General features: G+C 34.6%; 1 protein-coding gene across 2 annotated transcripts in view; it reads left to right on the top strand.

The window, feature by feature from the left end:
- Cep350 (centrosomal protein 350) overlaps positions 1-21,335 on the top strand; it is a 163,598-nt gene that overhangs the window by 19,055 nt on the left and 123,208 nt on the right. For both annotated transcript variants that reach the window (XM_076872833.2, XM_076872831.2), the window contains exons 2-6: positions 2,302-2,387; positions 3,397-3,440; positions 6,810-6,924; positions 9,189-9,348; positions 13,733-14,346. In XM_076872833.2, the coding sequence (XP_076728948.2) occupies positions 2,315-2,387; positions 3,397-3,440; positions 6,810-6,924; positions 9,189-9,348; positions 13,733-14,346 (1,006 nt within the window). In that variant the 5' untranslated portion in view covers positions 2,302-2,314. The remainder of the gene's footprint in view (positions 1-2,301; positions 2,388-3,396; positions 3,441-6,809; positions 6,925-9,188; positions 9,349-13,732; positions 14,347-21,335) is intronic.

Here is a 21,335-nt window from a genome sequence, read left to right as displayed (position 1 = left end):
TCTACTACTGAGCTATGGCCCTAGCCTTGTGACTTTTGTAATAGAATAATTCCTCTGTATTCATAGGAAAATATGCCTTTTATCATCAAGCTGTCTAAACGTAAGCATATCATGTTTTTTCTCTTTTATCTTTTTAATGTAGTAGTACAGACATAATAATAAAATGTATCATGATCTTTTTTATTTGGGGAGGGTGTCTCATTATGTTGCCCAGGCTGTCCTTAAACTCCTAGGCTCAGGTGATGGCCCTGCCTTGTCCTAACCAGGAGCTGGGATTATAGGTGTGAGTCTGCATCAGGCATCTTAACTTTTTAGTGTGTGTGTGTGCGAGGGGCTCAGATCCAGGGCCTCATGCATGATAGGCAGCTGCTCTACCACTGAGCTCCACTCTTAGCCCCTTTTAATAATTTTTAAGTAAGTTCATTAAAATTAAGTAAATTCATATCATTGTACAGCCATCACTGCCATCTATCTCTAGAACTCTTAATTTTGCAAAACTGAAATTATATATTCATTAAGCAGTAGCTCCTTATTCCTCTCTCGCTCCAGCCCCTGGTGGTAACCACCATTGTATTTTCTCTCTGTACCTTATGTAAGTAGAATCATAGTTTTCACATTTTTGTGACTACCTTATTGGACTTAACATAATGGCCTCAGTGTTTATCCATGTTGTAGTATAGGTTATAATTTCCTTCCTATTATGGCTGAATAATATTCCATTATGTATATACAACACTTTGCTTATCTGCTTACCTTTTGAATGGACACTTGGACTCTTCCCATGTTGGCTATTTTATGAATAATGCTGCTGTGAACATTAACATACAAATACTCTTCAAGACTGTACTTTGAATTCTTTTGGGTATATCTCCACCAGTGGAATTGCTGGGTTTTATGGCAGTTTTATTTTTTTTAAACTCCTTTATTTTATTTGTTTATTTTTATGTGGTGCTAAGGATCAAACCCAGTGCCTCACACATGCTAGGCAAGTGCTCTGTCACTGAGCTATAACTCCAGCTTGGCAATTCTGTTTTATTTATTTTTTTAATATTTATTTTTTAGTTGTATTTGGACACAATACCTTTATTTTATTTATTTATTTTTATGTTGTGCTGAGGATCAAACCCAGGGCGAGCGCTCTACTGCTGAGCTACACTCCCAACCCATGGCAATTCTATTTTTAATTTTAAGAAAACAGCCATACCATTTTCCATATATATTCCTGCTAACAGTATACAAGGGCTCCAATTTTTCCTTGTCTTTGACAACTTTTTATTTTTCCTTACGAGGTACTGAACCCAGGTGTGCTGTACCAGTGATCCATATTCCTAGTCGGGTCTAGCTTAATTGCACAGGTTGGCTTCGAGTATGCAGTTCTGCCTTAGCCTCCTGAATAGTTGAGATTACAGAGGTGCATTACCACCACTCCTGGCTTATATTTTTTATTTCTTTCTTTCTTTTTTTTTTTTTTAAATAATAGGTGTGAAGTGGTCACATTATAATTAATTAAATAATTATTTTGGGGAGACTGTAGCTTCAAGGGCCTTGCATGTGTTAGGCAAGTGATCTGCCACTGAGTAAATCCCCAGCCTTCACAGTATAATCATTTTTAAAATATTTATTTATTTATTTTTAGTTGTAGTTGGACACAATACCTTTATTCTAGTCATTTATTTTTATGTGGTGCTGAGGATTGAACCCAGGGACCCGCATGTGTTAGGTGAGCATCCACTGCTGAGCCACATCCCCAGCCCACCCCCCACAGTATAATTTTTTTAAAAACATTTTTTAGTTGTAGTTATTGATGGGCCTTTATTTTATTTATTTGTTTTTATGTGGTGCTGAGGATTGAATCCAGTGCCTCACACATGCCTGGCAAGTGCTCTACCACTGAGCTACATTCCCGCCCCCCACAGTATAATTTTTTTTTAACTTTTTTTTTTTTTAACATTTATTTTTTAGGTGTAGATGGACACAACACAATGCCTTTATTTTTATGTGGTGCTGAGGATTGAATCCGGGTCCCGCCCGTGCTAGGTGAGCGCTCTACCGCTGAGCCACAATCCCAGTTCCCTCCCAATATAATTTTTAATTATTTATTTTTATAAAGAAAAATAAAGTTATTGAATTATGATAAACTTTTTATTTTGAGACATTCTTAAGGAGGATATAAAGATACATTTTAGAGATGATAGAATCCTTTTCTGACTTTCATATGAAGGGCAGGGTAAGTTAGGTCACTTCCTTTATTAATGTTACTATAATATTGATGTTCAGTAAATAATGTCGATGTGATTGCAGGTAAATTGGCAGGATGAGGAGCAGCAAATCAAAAGAGGTGCCTTTACTAAATCCAAGGAACTCTCAAAGCAAGGATACTGTTCAAGGTATTTTTTTTTTTTTTCAAACTGAACTCCATCCCTTTTTTAGATCATATATATATGTATTAAATCCTGATCTAATCAAGAAATGAAAATTATATACATGCTTGGTTTATAAAAAGTAGATAATTTTAAAATTTACTTTTGATTTGAATATAAAGGTGCCTCACCTTAAATGGAATTCTGTGATGAACTGTTTTGTAAAGAAAAAAAATCTTTTTAAAAATGAAACTGTGTATGTAAAATTAGTTTTATACAATTTTTTAAAAATTCTGACATTTAATGTCAATAAATGATATAATGCAGTTCCTAGTACAATTACAGTGCGCTGATAATAACAAAAGAAATATTCTCCAAATTGAACTCCTTTTAAATCATGCATTAGAGGTAACTTTAAGGCATGATATTTAAGAGAAATCAACTGGAATACATCTGGAGGAAGATTATTGGGATTATGAGGGACCTGGAAATCAAGTTATATGGGAAGTATTTAGAGGAAGTGAAAATGTTATGCTGGGAAAGGATGACTTGTGGGAAATATGTGGCCTTAAACTGTTTGAAGGGCTTTTATCTGAAAGACTAAATAGATTTTACTTCTATTGGTAGCTTGAAGTTGAAGTAGTTTTCTAATTTTTTTTTACATTGTAATATGAAATAAAAACAATACAAAATTTTCTATTTGTTTAACTCATTGGGGTAAATTGAGGATACTGTTTATTTTTGGAGATGTCTACTCTAGTTATAGGTGGAATATCAGTCCAGCTGTCCTAAGGAATAATGCTATCAGTGTCTATTTAACTCTAAATTACATGTTGGAAAAGCTTAACATTTACAAATATGCTAGTTAAGGAGAAACAGCATATTTTGGTTCAGTATAAAAAAGTACTTGCTGAGGAATAGTTTTGCCTAACAAAGTGGTTCTCAAACTTTTGAGTGTTATTTTGGAGCTTTTTAAAATTAATGTTTTGGACCACTTCAGAGCTTCTGATTGAGTAATATTACTTTTTCCCAGTAGACATAACCACACCGTGGGATGCACTTTCTCAGACCAAGGCTGCTGTAAGTAGTGTTAGCTTCCACTTTTTAATTTGTTTTGAAATTAATTTTTTTGTTGTGATTGGATAGATTAAAATGTTTTTTGTAGCATTTTTTTTGAAAGGAAAGTTATGATAAGAAGTTATATCATATATATTTCAAAATGAACATATAAATAGTAGAAAAATAAATAAGACACTAAATATCAGGAACACTAGCCCTTGGCATATAAAATAAACTTATGCTATTTACTCCCCGTTTATCAAGTTGTTCGTTTGACATGTTGAAATGAAGATTTAAACAGTGAATTTGAGAAGGTGGTAAGGCTATGTCTATATAGAAGGCTCACTGTCAGGAGGAAGTGTAAGGAACCAGCATTTCCTTGAATGAACTGTGAGTTACTGTGTGTGTGTGTGTGTGTGTGTAAGAGAGAGAGAGGGGGCTGGAGAGGGAGAGAAAGAAATAGGCTATTTTCTTTATACTGTTAAAGAAAAACGATTGTGGACAATCTGTTCCCATTTGTGTTCTCAATCTTGTCTGGGTTTTAGGAATTTAAATATGCAAGCAATACATAGTTCCAGACTTCAAAGAGAGACACTACTCTTTCACTTGCTTTCTGGGGAAATAGTCTTCTAATAGTCTTTTTTTTTTTTTTTTTAATTTTTTTTTTCTTCTAGTTGCCAATGGACCTTTACTTTATTTATTTATATGGAGTGCTGATAATCGAACAATGCCTCACCCATGCTATGCAAGCACTCTACCACTGAGCCACAATCCTAGCTCCTCTAATAGTCTTTTTTTTTTAAATATTTTTTTTAGTTATAGGTGGACATAATATCTTTATTTTACTTTATGTGGTGCTGAGGATCGAACCCAGTGCCTCACGCATGCTAGGCAAGTGCTCTACCACTGAGCTACAACCCCAGCCCCTTTTAATAGTTTTTTCATAGCCCTTTTCTGTACCATCTAAATTTGAATCACTTGTTTTTTTTACTTTTTGAGTATTTTTGTGGTGTTTTCTGTCCTATGATCTTAAGAACTGTTTTTGAAATGAAAATGAAATCTGGAAAAGATTCCAGATTTTGAAAATGAATCTGGAAAAGGTCCCAATGCAGGGGTGGATTTGGCAAAAATTCTGTCTTTTTACATGAGCTTTATGTATTTATAATTTGGGAGTAGTTTTTAATCCACCAGTTTAATTTAGAGCTAAGCTAATTCAAAACTATACTGCTGAAAGTTCTTTTTCAAAAGTATTAGGTATTTTTGAAACAATTTTTAAGGAAGTATAAGGGACTCATAAATAAGTAAACCCTGATATAGAAATATTAGGGTTAAGAAATACAGAATTTTTTTTTTTTTTTTTTTTGCTACTGTGAATTGAACTCAAGAACACTTTACCACTCACTGAACAATATCCCCTGCCCTTTTTATTTGTAGAAAGGGTTTCCCTACATTGTCTAGGCTGGCCTCGAACTTGTGATCCTCCTGACTCAGTTTTACAAGTGAATGGGATCATAGGCATACATTACTATGCTCCGGATCTTAGAAATATTACTATGTAAATGATTATTCCAATTTTTTTAGTACATACAAAAATGTGCAAGAGGATAAATGGAAAGATTATATAAAGTATTTATTTCTGTGTGATAGAATTTCAATGATTTTAACTTTTTCTGTTTTCATATAATCTCCTATAAGCATGAAATACTCTACCAGACAGGATAATATGCTCACTGAGAACATTGGCATTTATACCAAAAGTTGACTTATCTTGCAAAGTATACTCAAAATCTGAAGTCTATCCTGTGAACTTTGTCTTTATTATGAAACTTATTTTGTAGACATACAACTGTAAAAAGTTGTAGCTCTTTTTTTTTTTTTTAACAATTTCAGTATCATTTTTAAAAAATTTTATTTTGTAGTTGTAGATGGATAGAATGCCTTTATTTTATTTATTTTTATACTGTGCTAAGGATTGAATCCAGTGCTTACACATGTGAGGAAAGTGCTCTGCCACTGAGCTAAAGCTTCCGACCCTCAAAATAATTTTTAATTTGCATTTGGTGGATTATACATAATAGTAGAGTTCATTGTTACGTATTTGTACATATGTACAACATAATAAAAATCGTTTGGTTAATTTTGTTCCCTAGTAACTCTCCTTTCTCTCCCCTCCTTTCTTCTTTGGTCCCCTTTCTCTATTCCACTAGTCTCCTTATTTTCATGAGATCCCCACCATCACCTTTTCCCTCTCTTTTTTCTCTGTAGCTTCTACATAAGAGAGACAACATATAACCCTTGACTTTCTGAGTTTGTTTTGCTCATTTTAAAATTGGACTGTTCATCTTTTTTATTATGTATTCTGGATATTAATACCTTATGAGATATATGATTTGCATATATTTTCTCCCATTCTGTGGATTTTTTGCTCTTTATCCTATTATTTGTTGATTCACTATTGATTTTAATCTTTTTAAAAAAATATTGTTTTGAGTTGTTGATGGATGTTATTTTATTTGCTTATTTATATGTAATGCTGAGAATTGAACCTGGTGCCTTACACATGCTAGGCAAGTGCTCTATCACTGAGCCATAGCCTCAGACTGATTTTAATCTTGATGAAGACCAGGTCATTTGTTTTTCTTTTGTTGTTGCCTGTGCTTTTGGTATCATATCCAGGAAATCATTTCCAAATCCAATGTCCTGACAAATTGACACAATGCTAATGTTTTCTCCTAAGCATTTTTTAGTTTTAGTAGCTCTTTTAATAGTCCTAAATTGCAGTCCTTTTAAACATTCTTTCCTCACTTTTGCATGTAAAATATACAACATACATTTCATAAGGATATGCCACATATAATATCAGATTATTTACTGCTTTAAAAAAATAGTTACACTGGGCATGGTGGTGTATATCTATTATTCTAGCTGTTCAGGAAGCTGAGGCAGAAGGATCTTACGTTCAAGGCCAGACTGGGCAATTTAGTAAGATTCTATCTCAAATTAAAAAAATAAGGGGCTGGGGTTTTGGCTCAGTGGTAGAGCACTTGCTTAGCACGGGCGAGGTACTGGGTTTGATCCTCAGCACCACATAAAAATAAATAAAATAAAGGTATTAAAAATAGTTTAAAAACAAAGTGTGAGATGTAGCTCAAGGTAATCTTTAGTGCCACAAAAAATAAATAAAAATTTTAAAAAATAATTAAAAAATTGTTCAATATTATGAATAGAAACTCTTTGAGGGCTGGGTTGTGGCTTGGTGGCAGAGAAGAATCCTATGTTTTTTCTAATTTGGTGAAAGATATTAGGCAATAAAGTTTTAAATAACCCTGTAAATTGAGGGTAGCTGTATTATTTATAAAATTAATTTAATATGTTGTGATTGTGTTTTAGCTGAGACATATTGAAAACAAGTTAGAAGTAGCCCCTTCAAGTACAGCTGTGTTTGATTCTGTCATGGATGCCAAGAAATCTTCTGCAAGTGCTACCCGAAAAATTAGTAGAAAAGGTATGTATGAGTTATTTCCAAAGACATAAATACATAAAACGTAAATTTTTATGTTTTGTTTTAGTTTAATATTTTCTGGATAGTTCTATGTATTTGCTTGTTTTTTCTTTTTCTTTTTTGTCAGAGACTTTAACTCATTAGCATTTAATGTTTTTCTTTGGTACTCAGTAGTTTTGAAGCAGCCTCATTTTTCAGTGAAGGGAGATGTTTTCATCATCTATTGATAAGAGACGTTAGCATCATTGTATCACCTTTGATAGTGAGTTTTTAGTTTATAGTCACAATCATAGCATTCTGAGTTTTTGAGGTTTTTAACATATCTTTTTAAAAAAATTTCATATATATTACTTTGAAAGTGAAATTTGACTTAATAAGATGTATTTTTTTTATTGGACTTTAAAATTATAAGTGAAATATCTTTTATACTATCACAAATTGACACAATGGTAATGTTTTCTTTGGTTACCTTTCACATACTTGATTCTGTGGTTTCTTAATTAGTGGGCAAGTTGGTACTCTCTACTTAACCTGCTTTTTAAATTTTTTTTTAAACCTGTGAGTTTATTGGGTTTATCTAATATTTTTTAAGTGAGTGAGAGCCATTCATAGAAAGGAGTTCTGTAGATTTTTATTTTGCATCATCTGCTTAGAATAGTCTTTATAAATTGAGTTACTGTACTATTTTAACCCAAGTGTTTTCCACATCCTTATGTAATATCCAATCAGAGATTTAGATCCTTTTTTTTTTTTTTTGGTGGTGCTGGGGATTGAACCCAGGGTGAAGATTCAAGTAAAAGAGAAGGTCTCTCGAACTAGTCAGACAGAGGAAAAGATTCAAGTAAAAGAGAAGGCCTCTCAAGGTAGTCAGACAGAGAAAGAAAGTGTAAAGCAGAAAAAGCCATCAGGGGGAAAGTTACAAAAGGAGACTGCTACTAACACCTTTCTATCACCAGAGGGCTTAAGTGTTCAACCAACAGCACCACCTCTACAGGAGACTGCTACTAACACCTTTCTATCACCAGAGGACGTAAATGTCCAACTGACAAGGCCACCTCCATATGCTGGGAGGCCCTCAACCCCCGCAGTTGATAGTTCGGATCCTGAGACAGGATCTCAAGTATTGACATGCCCTGTATTTGAGGTAGGAGGGCAGCGAATTTACCATACTTTAAATTTCAAAACAGTGAAGCAGCTAAAAGAGGCTGTAACAACTTATGGTCCTCAAGCACCCTTCACTGTAAGCTTGGTCAAATCCATTACCAACTTGAACATGACACCAGCAGATTGGGCTAATATGTGTAAAGCTGTGCTAAATGTAGGACAATACCTATTATGGAAGGTTGCCAATGAGGAATTTTGCAAGGAGACGGCTAGGCGAAATGCAGCAGCTGGTTATCCTCAGAGAAATCTAGATATGTTGTTAGGAAAGGGACCTTATGAGGATCAGCAGCAACAAATTGCATATGATCCTGGTATATATTCACAAATTGCTGTAGATGCAGTTAAGGCATGGAAGACTTTACAAGGACATGGAGGTTTACAAGGTCAATTATCTAAGATAATACAAGGAGCTAATGAATCTTACGCTGAATTTGTAGATAGGCTTATTCAAACAGCTACCAGAGTTTTTGGGAATATAGAACAAGCAATGCCATTGATAAAACAACTGGCTTATGACCATGGAAACATGAAGATTTAAAACACATATATTAAATTATGTAGAGACATTAATGAACAAGAGCAAGTCATGGCAACTGCAGTAAAACAGGCTTTAGATGCCAGAGACATTAATGAACTAGGGCAAATTGTGGCAGCTGCAGTAAAACAGGCTTTAGATGCCAAGCCAAGAACATGCTACAATTGTGAACAAACAGGACATTTTAAAAGGAATTGCCCCATAGGAGGAGGGTTTAACAAAACTAGGTATCAAAGGAGTAGAATACCGGGTATTTGCCCACGATGCCGCAGAGGGAGACATTGGGCTAATGAATGCCGCAGTCTGGCTGGGCACAATTCAGGAGCCACTTGTCAAAAGAAACTAACTTTATTTTTAGAACCACACAAGCCAAACAAAACAGCTCCTCAGGAAAAAACCCTCAGAGCCCAACTGCCACCACCGGAAGCACTCTACCATCTGAGCTATATCCCCAGCCCAAGATGTTAGAAATAACACATACCTAAGTTATTTTTTTTTATATAGTAGTCCAAGTCATAGGCAGTCCTATTTGATGTCATATGTTCTCACAGATTTCCTTTTCCTTCAGACGGTAGATACCTGGATGATTCTTGGGCCAATGTTCCAACTTCCAAGTCTGCTAAATCACGAAAAGAGAAATCTCGTAGTCCTCTCAGAGTTACCACCCTAGAGAGTAATGTAAAGAAAAATAATCGTGTGGAATTTCGTGAACCTTTGGTTTCCTACAGGTGAGCATTGGGAAAAAAAAAAAAAAAAAAAAAAAGAAAGCAAACTAGAGTTAACCCATAATGTTTATAATAGGATAGTTGATTTTGTCAGTTTTTCTTAATACTTCATGAAGTAGTATTATAATACTTTATTATTGTTATTTAAAATATTTTTTTTGTTGTCAATAGACCTGTATTTATTTTTATGTGGTGCTGAGAATTGAACCCAGTGCCTCACACATGCTAGGCAAATACTCTATCACTGAGCCACAACCCCATCCCATAGTATTATTGACTTTTTTTTTCTCCATAAAAAGATAGGACAAAAATCTTTCACGGTATGAAATACTACTATGTCCTTTTTTTCTTTTGTGGATCTGGGGATTGAACCCAGGGCTTCTTTCATGCTAGGCACTTGCTCTGCCACTGAACCACATCTCCAGCACTGTATCTTCTTTAAAAAAAAAAAAAAAAATTATTTTTCAGTTATAGGCAGACACAATATCTTTATTTTATTTTTATGTGGTGCTGAGGATCAAACCCAGTGCCTCACGCTTGGTAGGCGAGTGCTCTACCTCTGAGCCACAACCTCAGCCCACGTGTCTTTCTGGGGGTCAGAAAATAGTAATACTTGCCCCATCAGTGTAATAAATTCATCTCTTAGAAATAAATGATTCAGTTTCTGGAAGTTTGCCCCCCCCCCCCTTTTTAATATCTCAGATTAAGTATTCTACATAATGGACTTTGTGGGTAGTTTAGTTTTCTTATTTCTTTATTTACTTTTTTTTTTTTAGTGTGATACAGGGGATGAAACCCTTGGATTTAAGTTTTCTTTTTTTCTGGTAGTAGTAATAATTTACTTAATTTTTTTTTCTTACTGAGAACATAAGTTGGGTATTGTTTTATTTTGTTGTGACTCCTTTCTACAACTTAGATGTTCAAGATGAATGAATGAATTTTGTAAACATAGTTTAGAATATTTAACTGTTAAAATTATAGAATTTTGTATTTATTTGAGGAATACTAATAATTTAAATGCATATGTGCTCTAGTATGGCAAATAATAAGTAACAAACAATACTGGACCATATATTTCTTTGTTTCATTTATAAGCATTTTTGCATTTTATAATGTCAATAAATCAAGAAGTTTCTTGATGGTTCTTAAAATTTAATGACTTGGGAGAAGAAGTAGATAATGAGTTCAATTTTTAATACATTACATTTGATGCAATTGTGAAGTACCTTGGTGAAGGTATTCAGTAGGCATTTGAAAATATGGGTAAGAAAGTATGTGGAGTAGTCAGGGCTAAAGGTGCAGAGTTGAGAGTTATCACTGGTATTGAAGCAATAAAGAATAGTATAAAAATAAAGAGAAGGCCAGGTACTTAATATGAGTAAATAGTTCATGGTTTAGAAAAAGGAATAATTTGAAGAATAATCAAAGTTAAGAATCTCTACCATACACATTTTTTTTAACATATAGTTATTAAGCAACTTGCTTAGAAATATAGTCTCTACTGAATTTGAGTCTGAGTTATTGACAATATTCTAATGTTCTTCTTGCAAAGAATAATACTTGGTATTTAACATTGTGTAAACTATGTATCTTTTAAGAAAAAAATACCATGGGGCTGGGGATGTGGCTCAAGTGGTAGCGCGCTCGCCTGGCATGCGTGCGGCCCGGGTTCGATCCTCAGCACCACATACAAACAAAGATGTTGTGTCTGCCAAGAACTAAAAAATAAATATTAAAAAATTCTCTCTTTAAAAAAAAAAGAAAAAGAAAAAGAAAAAAATACCAAACTATAGCTGTAAGTAGACTGTCTTCTCCATCTTGGCAGACTCCACTTATCTCCTAAAACTCATTACCTTCTGTATGATACATGGCCAGATCTGTTCCTTCTCCACTCCATTTTCCCTGCCAAGTTAATCTGTGCTCCAATAATACTAGGTAACTACTCTGTTACAGCATTTTCACTTTACATGGCATTTTTATTTCATACTTGCCTAGTTTGTTTTTGGTTCTAGGGATTGAACCCAGGGGCATTTTACTACAGAGCTTCATCCTCAGTCCTTTTTATTTTGAAACATGGTTGTTTCAAAATAAAGTCCTCCAACTTGTGATCCTCCTGCCTTAACCTCCCAAGTTACTGAGATTTTAGGCATGCTCCACTATGTCTAGTGCTACAGCAGTCTTTAAGGGCATAAATCTTATTCTCAAAGCATTAGCTTAATGCCTGGCATGTGCTAAATATCCAGTAAGTATGTTTTTCCTAACATTTTATTATGAAAAATTTCGAATTTATAGGAAAGTTGAAAGAATTGTATAATGAGCACCCTTATACATGGTAAATTTTAATGAGGGATTGAAAGACTGTGAAATTACTTTTTTGTGTGTCAATTTTCTTTCTCTTTTTCAGATTCAGAGATGTTACCTATCATTTTATTCTTTATTTTATTTCCTAACTGTGCTAATTTTAAACCTAAGTAATTTTAGCTATAAATTGTTGCATTCTGGTCAAGATAGTGAAATAATTGCAGTTGGTTTTGGTCTCTGATGGCAGCTATAGGACTCATTTCTCAACCCCATTTTGTTCAATAATCAACCACTCCAAATAGGTCCTATTTTTGGGTGGTGGATCCCATTGAGAATCTGATGAAAACTGTAGACTATATCCTTAGGAAAAATGTACATGTTCGTACATTCACAATAGACAAAATTACCATAATTTGTTGTAATATAGTAAGAATTTTACTATATTATGTTGTAATATAGTAAGGCTGTAAGAATTTTTATATTTAGAATTTCAAGCCTTCACATGAAATGGTATGGATTAGGCTATACAATACCAATATTAATGTAAGCCACAGTGTAGTTAAATGCAAAAATAAGATGTTTTATATTTCCAAGTCTTTTTAATCCAATATGTAATTTACATTTCAATACCTCTCAATTTGGACTCGCCATATAGTATTTATTCAGTTACCATGAGGCTAATGGTTACTTTTTTAAACATTGAGGATCCAGACTACTGTTATTCTATTTTATGTTTGTTTGGTATTTTTTCATAATTCATGTACTGAGTTCTGTTTGTCTTCATTAACCATGTTTTTTTTTTTTTTTTTTTTTTTTTTTTTTTTAAGAGAGAGAGAGAGAGAGAGAGAGAGAATTTTTTAATATTTATTTTTTAGTTATCGGCGGACACAACATCTTTGCTTGTACGTGGTGCTGAGAATCGAACCCGGGCTGCACGCATGCCAGGCGAGCGCGCTACCACTTGAGCCACATCCCCAGCCCCAACCATGTTTTTTGATAGTCTGCTTTCTTTTTTAAAAAATTTTTTAAAAATATTTATTTTTCAGTTGTAGTTGGATACAATACCTTTATTTATTTATTATTATGTGGTGCAGAGGATCGAACTCAGGGCCTTGCACGTGCAACGCGAGCGCTCAACTGCTGAGCCACAACCCCAGCCCTGATATTCTGCTTTCCTAAAACAAAGCTTATTACAATGATGTATAAAATAAAAGTCTCTGAAGGAAGATTTGCTGGTGTTTTAATCAACAGAGAATATGAACTTTGTGCTGTGTACTTTGGCTCTGCCTAGTCTTCCCTGATTACTCTTGAGTTTTTAGATACACTTTATATAGTTTAGAGCTGCTAAAAAGTGCTCTATGGAAGAGGTTTAACTTTACTAGATACATTTATTTGGAGGAAATTATAGCTTTATTTCTGGTCCCAATCAATGTGGTAATTTGGTACATTATTTAGAAGTTACAAATATGAAATACTAGTTTTGAGAATTTTTGTTCCTAATATTTAAGATGTCAGAGAAATAAATCATACATATTGATAACAGATAACAAATGAATACCCAAAGTTAGATTGTAATCTTGTTTTCTTGGAATTCTTAAGGAAATCTCTCCACACACATTTTATATATTTTTTGTTGTAAAATCTGCGCATTATTTGTCATTTAACTTGAGATAAGGGGCAAGGAACACTGAGTTGTAGTATTAGTAATATTTATTTTACTGTTTTAACTTTTAATTTCAAAGCTTTTTACTTTAATTTTTTATTGACCGCTAGTGTTAGCTTAGAGTTCTTCTTTCAGTTTGTTTGACTAGTTTTTGAACACTTACTAAACTTTTTAAAAAAGGTTTTTAAAAATGACCAGCAAAAATCTTTTATACCTATGGCATACAACCTGTTGTTTTTATATATATACACATTGTACACATTTAGAGTTGCTAAATCAAGCTTTTTAACATACATTAATACCTCATTACTTATTGATTTTTTGTGGCAAAAGCCTTTAAAATCTACTTATCAATTTTCAAGTCTACAGTATTTTGTTTTTTTTGTTTACTAAAGTCACAAAGCTTTTTTGTTATTATTATAGGGAAATCCTTGGTGCATCTTCCAACTTAAGTCCCAGCCATCTGGAGTCAAAGCATGTATATTGTGTGGATGTTAATGAAGAAAAGGCTGAGAGTGGGAACCGGATGGTACACAATCAAGAACGGAATATACATTGCTGTGACTTTGAGAGCTCCCAATCATCTGTCATCAGTGATACAGTTGTAAGGTTTTTAAATGATCGACCAGCAGTTGATACATTGCATAATTCAGAATGTTTGATTAAGATGGGAATTCCTATGAGGATTGAAGAAGAAATGCCTAATAGAGCAAAAGGAAATGAGAACAGTTCAAAGCTTTCTGTGAATAACATGGGCCATGATGTTGATCCAAAAATGTTACGGCTAACTGACTCTTCTCCATCCTCTGCAAGCACTTCTAGTTCCCAAAGGTTAGATATTTTAAAGCGGCGACAACATGATATTAAACTGGAAAAACTCAAGGAACGGATTAGGAAACAATGGGAACACTCAGAAGAAATAAGTGGCCGGGGCCAGAATCCTATTGATCATCCAGTAATGGTTGTTAATGTTGATAGCTCAGTGACAGCAAAAGTCAGGAAAGTGGCAACAGCACCCCCTGCTCCGACATATAAAGGTTTGTAATCAGTCTTCATATCCTTGTCTCTCTTTCTGCCCTCTGTTCCCTGTTTTCCCTAGGATGTATTTGAGATGATTATCTTAAGAATAGGGTGTGAACCTCAGATTATCTGTTGTGTTAATCAGTTTTGCTTTCCTGTGACCAAAATATCTGACAAGAGCAACTTAGATGCAGAAAAGTTTATTTTGGCTCAGAGTTTCAGAGGCTTAGTCCCAAATCCATTGCTCTGAGCCTAAGGTGAGTCAACATGATGGCAGAAATGGGTGGTGGAGGAATGGTACTTAGCTCATGGCAACCAGGAAGCAGAGAGAAAGAAGGAGGAGCTAGGGAGAAGATAAAATTCCCAAGGGTGCACTCCAAGTGACCCACCTCCTCCAGCCATACCCACCGTCTACAGTTACCACTTAGTCCTTTCAAATTATTAATTCATCAAGTGGATTAATCCAACAAGTGGATTATTCTAACCCTAATCCACTGATTTAGGGCACATCTCTCAGTGTAATCATTTTATCTCCTACATTAACACTGGAACCTTTAGGGGATACTTTATATTTGAAACCATAATAACTGAATAAAAAATTATGTTAAGATACATGTTAAAAATGAGGACTCCTGGGTTGGGGTTGTGGCTCAGCGGTAGATTGCTCAACTAGCACGTGCAAGGTGCTGCGTTCCATCCTCAGCATCACATAAAAATAAATAAATCAAATAAAGGTATAAAAAATTATATATAAAAAAGTGGATTCCAGATCCTTCACAGGATTCTTATTGATTGAGACTTATATGAATGTTTAATAAATTGTGAAAAAAAAACTAAATAGGACTAGTACCACTCTCCAAAAATTGAAAGAATGTTGCTCTTATTGCTTTTATTCAAGGAACTCAGTGTTCCTTGCCCCTTATCTCAAGTTAAATTATTTTTTAATTTATTAGAAATTGTTTCAAAAGTAATATTTAAAGAAAATTAGCCAATTTCCAGTGTCTATTTGGGTACAAGTTGATCCTTTTGCTAAATTTATTGAGGTATTTTTTATATAAGGTCTACAGTAAGAACCTTTGCTATACATGCACACAGTGAAATTAATGTATCCATCACCTTACAGTTCCTTTTATGTGTGTGTGTGTTGTAAGAGCACCTGAAATCTACTCTTTTAGCAGATTTTCATTATAGAATACGGTATGATTAACTGTAGTTTTCATGCTGCTACTTTAGATCTTTAGACTTATTCATGTCATATAACTTATTCATTTTGTATTCTTTGTATCCATATCCCTGTAATATAAGTATGTTCATATAACTGATGAGCTTTTGCTTTTAAGGGTATTTAAACCTACCCCATTGCACAAATCTCTACTTAATTCCCGGCTTTTAAAACTTCTGAAAACTTTCAATTTTTAATTGCAGATCCTCTTGTTATTTTTTAAAAATATTTCTTAGTTTTAGGTGGACACGATATCTTTATTTTATATTTATGTGGTGCTTAGAATCGAACCCAGTGCCTTATGCATGCTAGGTGAGCACTCAATCACTGAGCCACAGCCCCAGCACCCTGTTGCTATTTTAACCTTTGAGTTTTGTTGTAAAGTCCTTATCTTCCATATTTAAGAAAAATATTTAAGTTAGATATATGCCAAAATTGACATATTTTCATTGAGAAAGTGCTTTTCAGAGCTAATTTATTTTTTAGTCAACTGAAATTCTTATATATGGTAGTTTGAAGGAATTTTGTTTTTCTTTTTTATGTTTTTTTTTTTTTAAGAGAGAGTGAGAGAGGGAGAGAGAGAGAGAGAGAATTTTGATATTTATTTTTCAGTTATCGGCGGACACAACATCTTTGTTTTGTATGTGGTGCTGAGGATCGAACCTGGGCCGCACGCACGCCAGGCGAGCGCGCTACCGCTTGAGCCACATCCCCAGCCCTCTTTTTTATGTTTTTGTTCCTTAAATTATTTTTATTCATGAGAAGTTTTTAATGAATAATTGATTTTTTTTAGTTGTCAATGGACATTTATTTATTTATTTATATGTGATGCTGAGGTTCGAACCCAGTGCCTCAAGCATTCCAGAAAAGCGCGCTACCGCTGAGCCACAGCCTCAGCCCAATAAATTGATTTCTTAATCAGTGTAGTTCATGTTAGACTTTTATCATTAAAACTACTACCATCATAGCTATTCTCTTATGGTATTTTTTTCAAGTTCAGTTTTTGTAGATAAATGTAGGCAGGTCAAAATATTGTTAAGATTCTATTTTGTCTTTAACTACTGTGACAGCTTTTGCTATAGTCAATTTTATGTTGTTTGTATTTTTTTTTTTTTTAACCAAGTCTTGTTTTCTCTGACAAGTTTTGCAGGTTTTTTTTTTTTTTTTTTTTTTTTGGTAGTTCTAAAGTGTTAGTAATTTTTTCTTTGGAGCAAGTGTTAGTATGTATAATTTTAGTGGTTATCAGTTTTATTTTGTGTTGCTTACTATATTTTGGTAGTGATACTCATTGTGAGTTAATAATGGATAATTCACATTTCATTCTTGCTAATCTGTGAAACTTCTGACCAAATTCACTTTAGAATACTGAAGAATTGTTCTGTTGTCCCCTAATTTTTTTTATTATTTTAATATTTGGTTTTATTTGTAGGTGGGTAAAATAACCTTTATTTTTTATGTGGTGCTATGGATTGAATTCAGTGCCTCATGTGTGCTAGGCAAGCACTCTACCACTGAGCCACAACCCCAGCCCATAATGTATTATTAATATCATTCTTCCAGCGGTAGAGCTCTAGCCTAGCATATGTAGGGTCCTGGGTTAGATCCTCAGTACCACCTAAAAATAAATAAATAAAACAAAGGTATTGTGTCCAACTACAACTAAAAAATAATAATATTAATAAATATTTAAAAAACATTTTTCCATATTCTTTTAAGCATTTGTATACCACATTCACACTGTTGGCAGAAAAAATAGCAAATGATGGGTCAAAATGTTCTTGTTAGTTCTGAAATAGTGCTTATCCCAAATCTTTGCATTGTTAGGTCTGACATTAAATGTAGATTATATATTTAATGTTTATTCATTCTACTAGTCAGAATTCTGAAATACCACTTATTCCACTAAGACAGAGTTAAAATAACTGATTTGAATTTATGTTTTATTTAATGATTGATCTTAAAGTTCTAAAGAACAAAAGTGAAAATCTTGAATGTAACATTTTTTAAGTTGTTGCTTTTTTTTTCTAAATTCCTTTTACTGAATGCTTGACATGCTAAGTTTTCATATGAAAGTGTTTTTTGAATACAACCTCTAGGCAAGTTACTTTATGAAATGTAACAGACATTTAAGAAATCATTATAGAATATGGTTCTGGGCTGGGGTTGTGGCTCAGTGGCAAAGTGATTGTCTAGCATGTGTGAGGCACTGGGATCGTTTCTTAGCATTGATATATAATTAAAATAAAGCTCCATTGACAACTAAAAAAATATTAGAAAAAAAATAATATGGCCAGACCGCCCACACCAGCTCGTGTGGGACCCAGGCTCTCAGTAGGCCCAATCCATCCCTCTCCTTGTGGGGCAGACACTCACCATAGCCTAGCCTCTGGCACAGGACTGCCCCTTCAATCAGCAGACTACTACAGAGGTCAAGCCTTTCAACCCAGATCCACCCGCACCGGCTTGTGCAGGTACCAGATCCAGGATGCAGTATCTTTCATTGATGTACACCAACAGGGTCTGGAAACCCAACATTAAGGTGAGGTACAGACAATCTGCATGGGTACTATAAGAATATAGGGAACAAACTGTAATATCTCAGATCCACACTACAAGAAAGGAAGACACATAACAAGGGAGGAAGTGCCCCAAACAAACCAGAATTGAATAATTGAAGAACAGAACACATGGACAGTGAAGTTGATGAAATGTCAGACAAGGAATTCAGAAACTTCATAATTAAAATGATCTGTGAATTAAAGAATGACCTATATGAGCAAATACAGGCAAAAATTGATACTTCAACAGTGAGATAAGAGAGCAAATACAGGTAGAAAAAGATTAATGTGAGAGAGAGAGAGAGACAGAGAGAGACAGACAGAGACAGAGACACTTTGAAAAAAAAACCAGAAATCCTTGAAATGAAGGATACAATATATCAAATAAAAAACTCAATAGAAGGGCTGGGCTCAGAGTTAGAGCGCTCACCCACCATGCTTGAGGTACCGGGTTCGATCCTCAGCATCCACATAAAAATAAAATAAAGATATTGAGTTCATCTACAACTAAAAAATAAATATTTAAAAAAAAACCTCAATAGAACGTATAAGCAACAGACTAGATCACTTGGGAGAAAGAATGTCAGATAATGAAGACAAAGTATACAATCTGGAAAATAAAGTTGATCACACAGTGAAGACAGTTAGAAACCATGAGCAGAACATCCAAGAATTATGGGACAGCATCAAAAGACCAAATATAAGAGTTACTGGAATAGAGGAAGGCATAGAATTTCAAACCAAAGGAATGCACAATCTCTTCAATGAGATAATAACAGAAAATTTCCAAGCATGGAGAACAAATTGGAAAACAAAGTAGAAGAGCTTTCAGGACACCAGATGTACAAAATTACAATAGGTCTACACCAAGGCACATTATAATGAAAATGCCTAGCATACAGAATAAGGATAGAATCTTAAAAGCTGCAAGAGAGCGGAATCAGGTCACATATCTGGGGAGACCAATTTGTATTTCAGCAGATTTTTCAACCCAGACCCTCAAAGCCAGGAGATCTTGAAACAACAAATACCAAGCTCTGAAAGAAGATGGATGCCAACCAAGAATCTTATATCCAGCAAAACTAAGCTTTAGATTTGATGATGAAATAAAAACCTTCCATGATAAACAAAAGTTAAAAGAATTTACAACTAGAAAGCCTGCACTACAGAACATCCTCAGACAGGTATTCCAAGAAGAGGAAATGAAAAACATTGATGAAAATCAGCAGAGGGAGGGATTACACTAAAGGAAAATCTAATCACAGGAGAACAAGTCAGGTTAAATACTAAAAATAAACAAATATGGCTGGGAATACAAATCATGTCTCAATAATAACCCTGAATGTTAATGGCCTAAGCTCACCAATCAGAAGACATAGGCTAGCATATTGTATTTAAAAAAAAAAAAAAAAGACATCCACAGACTGAAGGTAAACGGTTGGAAAACATCATACCCTTCATATGGACTGCAGAAGCAAGCAGGGGTTTCCATCCTCATATCAAATAAATTATGGGTTTTTAGTCCCCCCCCCACCGTCTCTTCTTGACCCATGGGAAAGCACGCCCCAACCAGGACGAGCCAAGAGAGGTAAAGGTCGACTGGTGGCCTGTACCTAGCCCTCCTTACCCAGAGGACAATCAGACGCGCCAGGGAGATGAGTCGAAGCAAGATCTCCTTTATTGAGGAAGTACACCCAGCTTATATACTGCACAGGAGCCAATCAGGATAAAGGTTAGAGGGGTGGAGTGAGTTCGCGTGTACACCCATCCCATAGTCTGTAAGGGAAGGCACGAGCTGTCCACGAGGGCGGAAGAGTCCTGGACCTATCCTGGAGGCGGTCTGCCTTTTATGTCACCACTCACAGCACCGCCTCCTGGCTGATCACCAGGAGCCATCCCAGCCACATGTGCCGGCTCCATGACCAGGAAGCGGGCAGCCATGCCCTACAAAAGTAGACTTCAAACTAAAGTCAATCAGAAAGGATAAAGAAGGATACTACATACTGTTCAGGGGAACCATACACCAACAAGACTTAACAATTATGAATATGTATGCTCTAAACAATGGATCATCTAGGTTCATCAACAAATTCTTCTCAAGTTCAAGTGTCAGATAGACCACAACACAATGATTTTGGGTAACTTTTTAACACACCTCTGTCATCACTAGATAGATCTTCCAAACAAAAGCTAAACAAAGAAAGTATAGAACTCAATGATACAATCAATAACTTAGACTTAACTGACATATATAGAATATTTCATTCTTCAACGAGAGAATATACTGTCTAAATAATATACTACCGACTGAACAATGGATTGCAGAAGACATCAAGGAGGAGATTAAGAAAATTTTAGAGGTTAATGACAACACAGATGTAGCATATCTAAACCTCTGGGTCTCTATGAAAGCAGTTCTAAGAGGAAAGTTCATTGCATGGAGTTCATTCCTTACAAGAAGAAAAAGTCAACAAATAAATGACTTAACATTACATCTCAAAGCCCTAGAAAATGAAGAGCAAATCAGAGTGATATACACAATTTAAACAGATCAATTTCAAGTGATTAAATAGCAGATGCCATCAAAAGTCTATCAACCAAGAAAAGCCCAGGACTGAATGGATACATAGCCGAGTTCTATAAGACCTTTAAAGAAGAACTAGTACCAATACACTTCAATTTATTTCAGGAGATAGAAAAAGAGGCAGCACTTCCAAACTTATTCTATGAGGCCAATATCACCCTGATTCCAAAACCAGGCAAAGACACATTAAAAAAAGAAAACTTCAGACCAATATCTCTAATGAACATAGATGCAAAAATTCCAATAAAATTCTGGCACATCGAATACAAAAACACCAAAAAGATCATGTACCACAGTCAAGTGGTGCATTCATCCCAGGGATGCAAGGTTGGCTCAACATATGGAAATCAATAAATGTAATTCATCACATCAATAGACTTAAAGATAAGAATCTCAGTAGATGCTGAAAAAACATTTGACAAAATACAGTACCCCTGTATGTTCAAAACACTGGAAAAATTAGGAATAACGTAGTATCTCAACATCATAAAGGCTATCTATGCTAAGCCCCAGGCCAACATCATTCTGAATGGAGAAAAATTGAAGGCATTCTCTCTAAAAACTGGAACAAGACAGGGATCCTTCATCATTTCTATTTAACATAGTTCTTGAAACACTGGCCAGAGCAATCAGACAAAAGAA

Source organism: Callospermophilus lateralis, chromosome 13 (genome assembly GCF_048772815.1).
Source record: "Callospermophilus lateralis isolate mCalLat2 chromosome 13, mCalLat2.hap1, whole genome shotgun sequence".
In the NCBI taxonomy this organism is placed as follows: domain Eukaryota; kingdom Metazoa; phylum Chordata; class Mammalia; order Rodentia; family Sciuridae; genus Callospermophilus; species Callospermophilus lateralis.
Note: the sequence above shows the minus strand (reverse complement) of the source record. Positions and strands in the feature narration are given on the sequence as shown.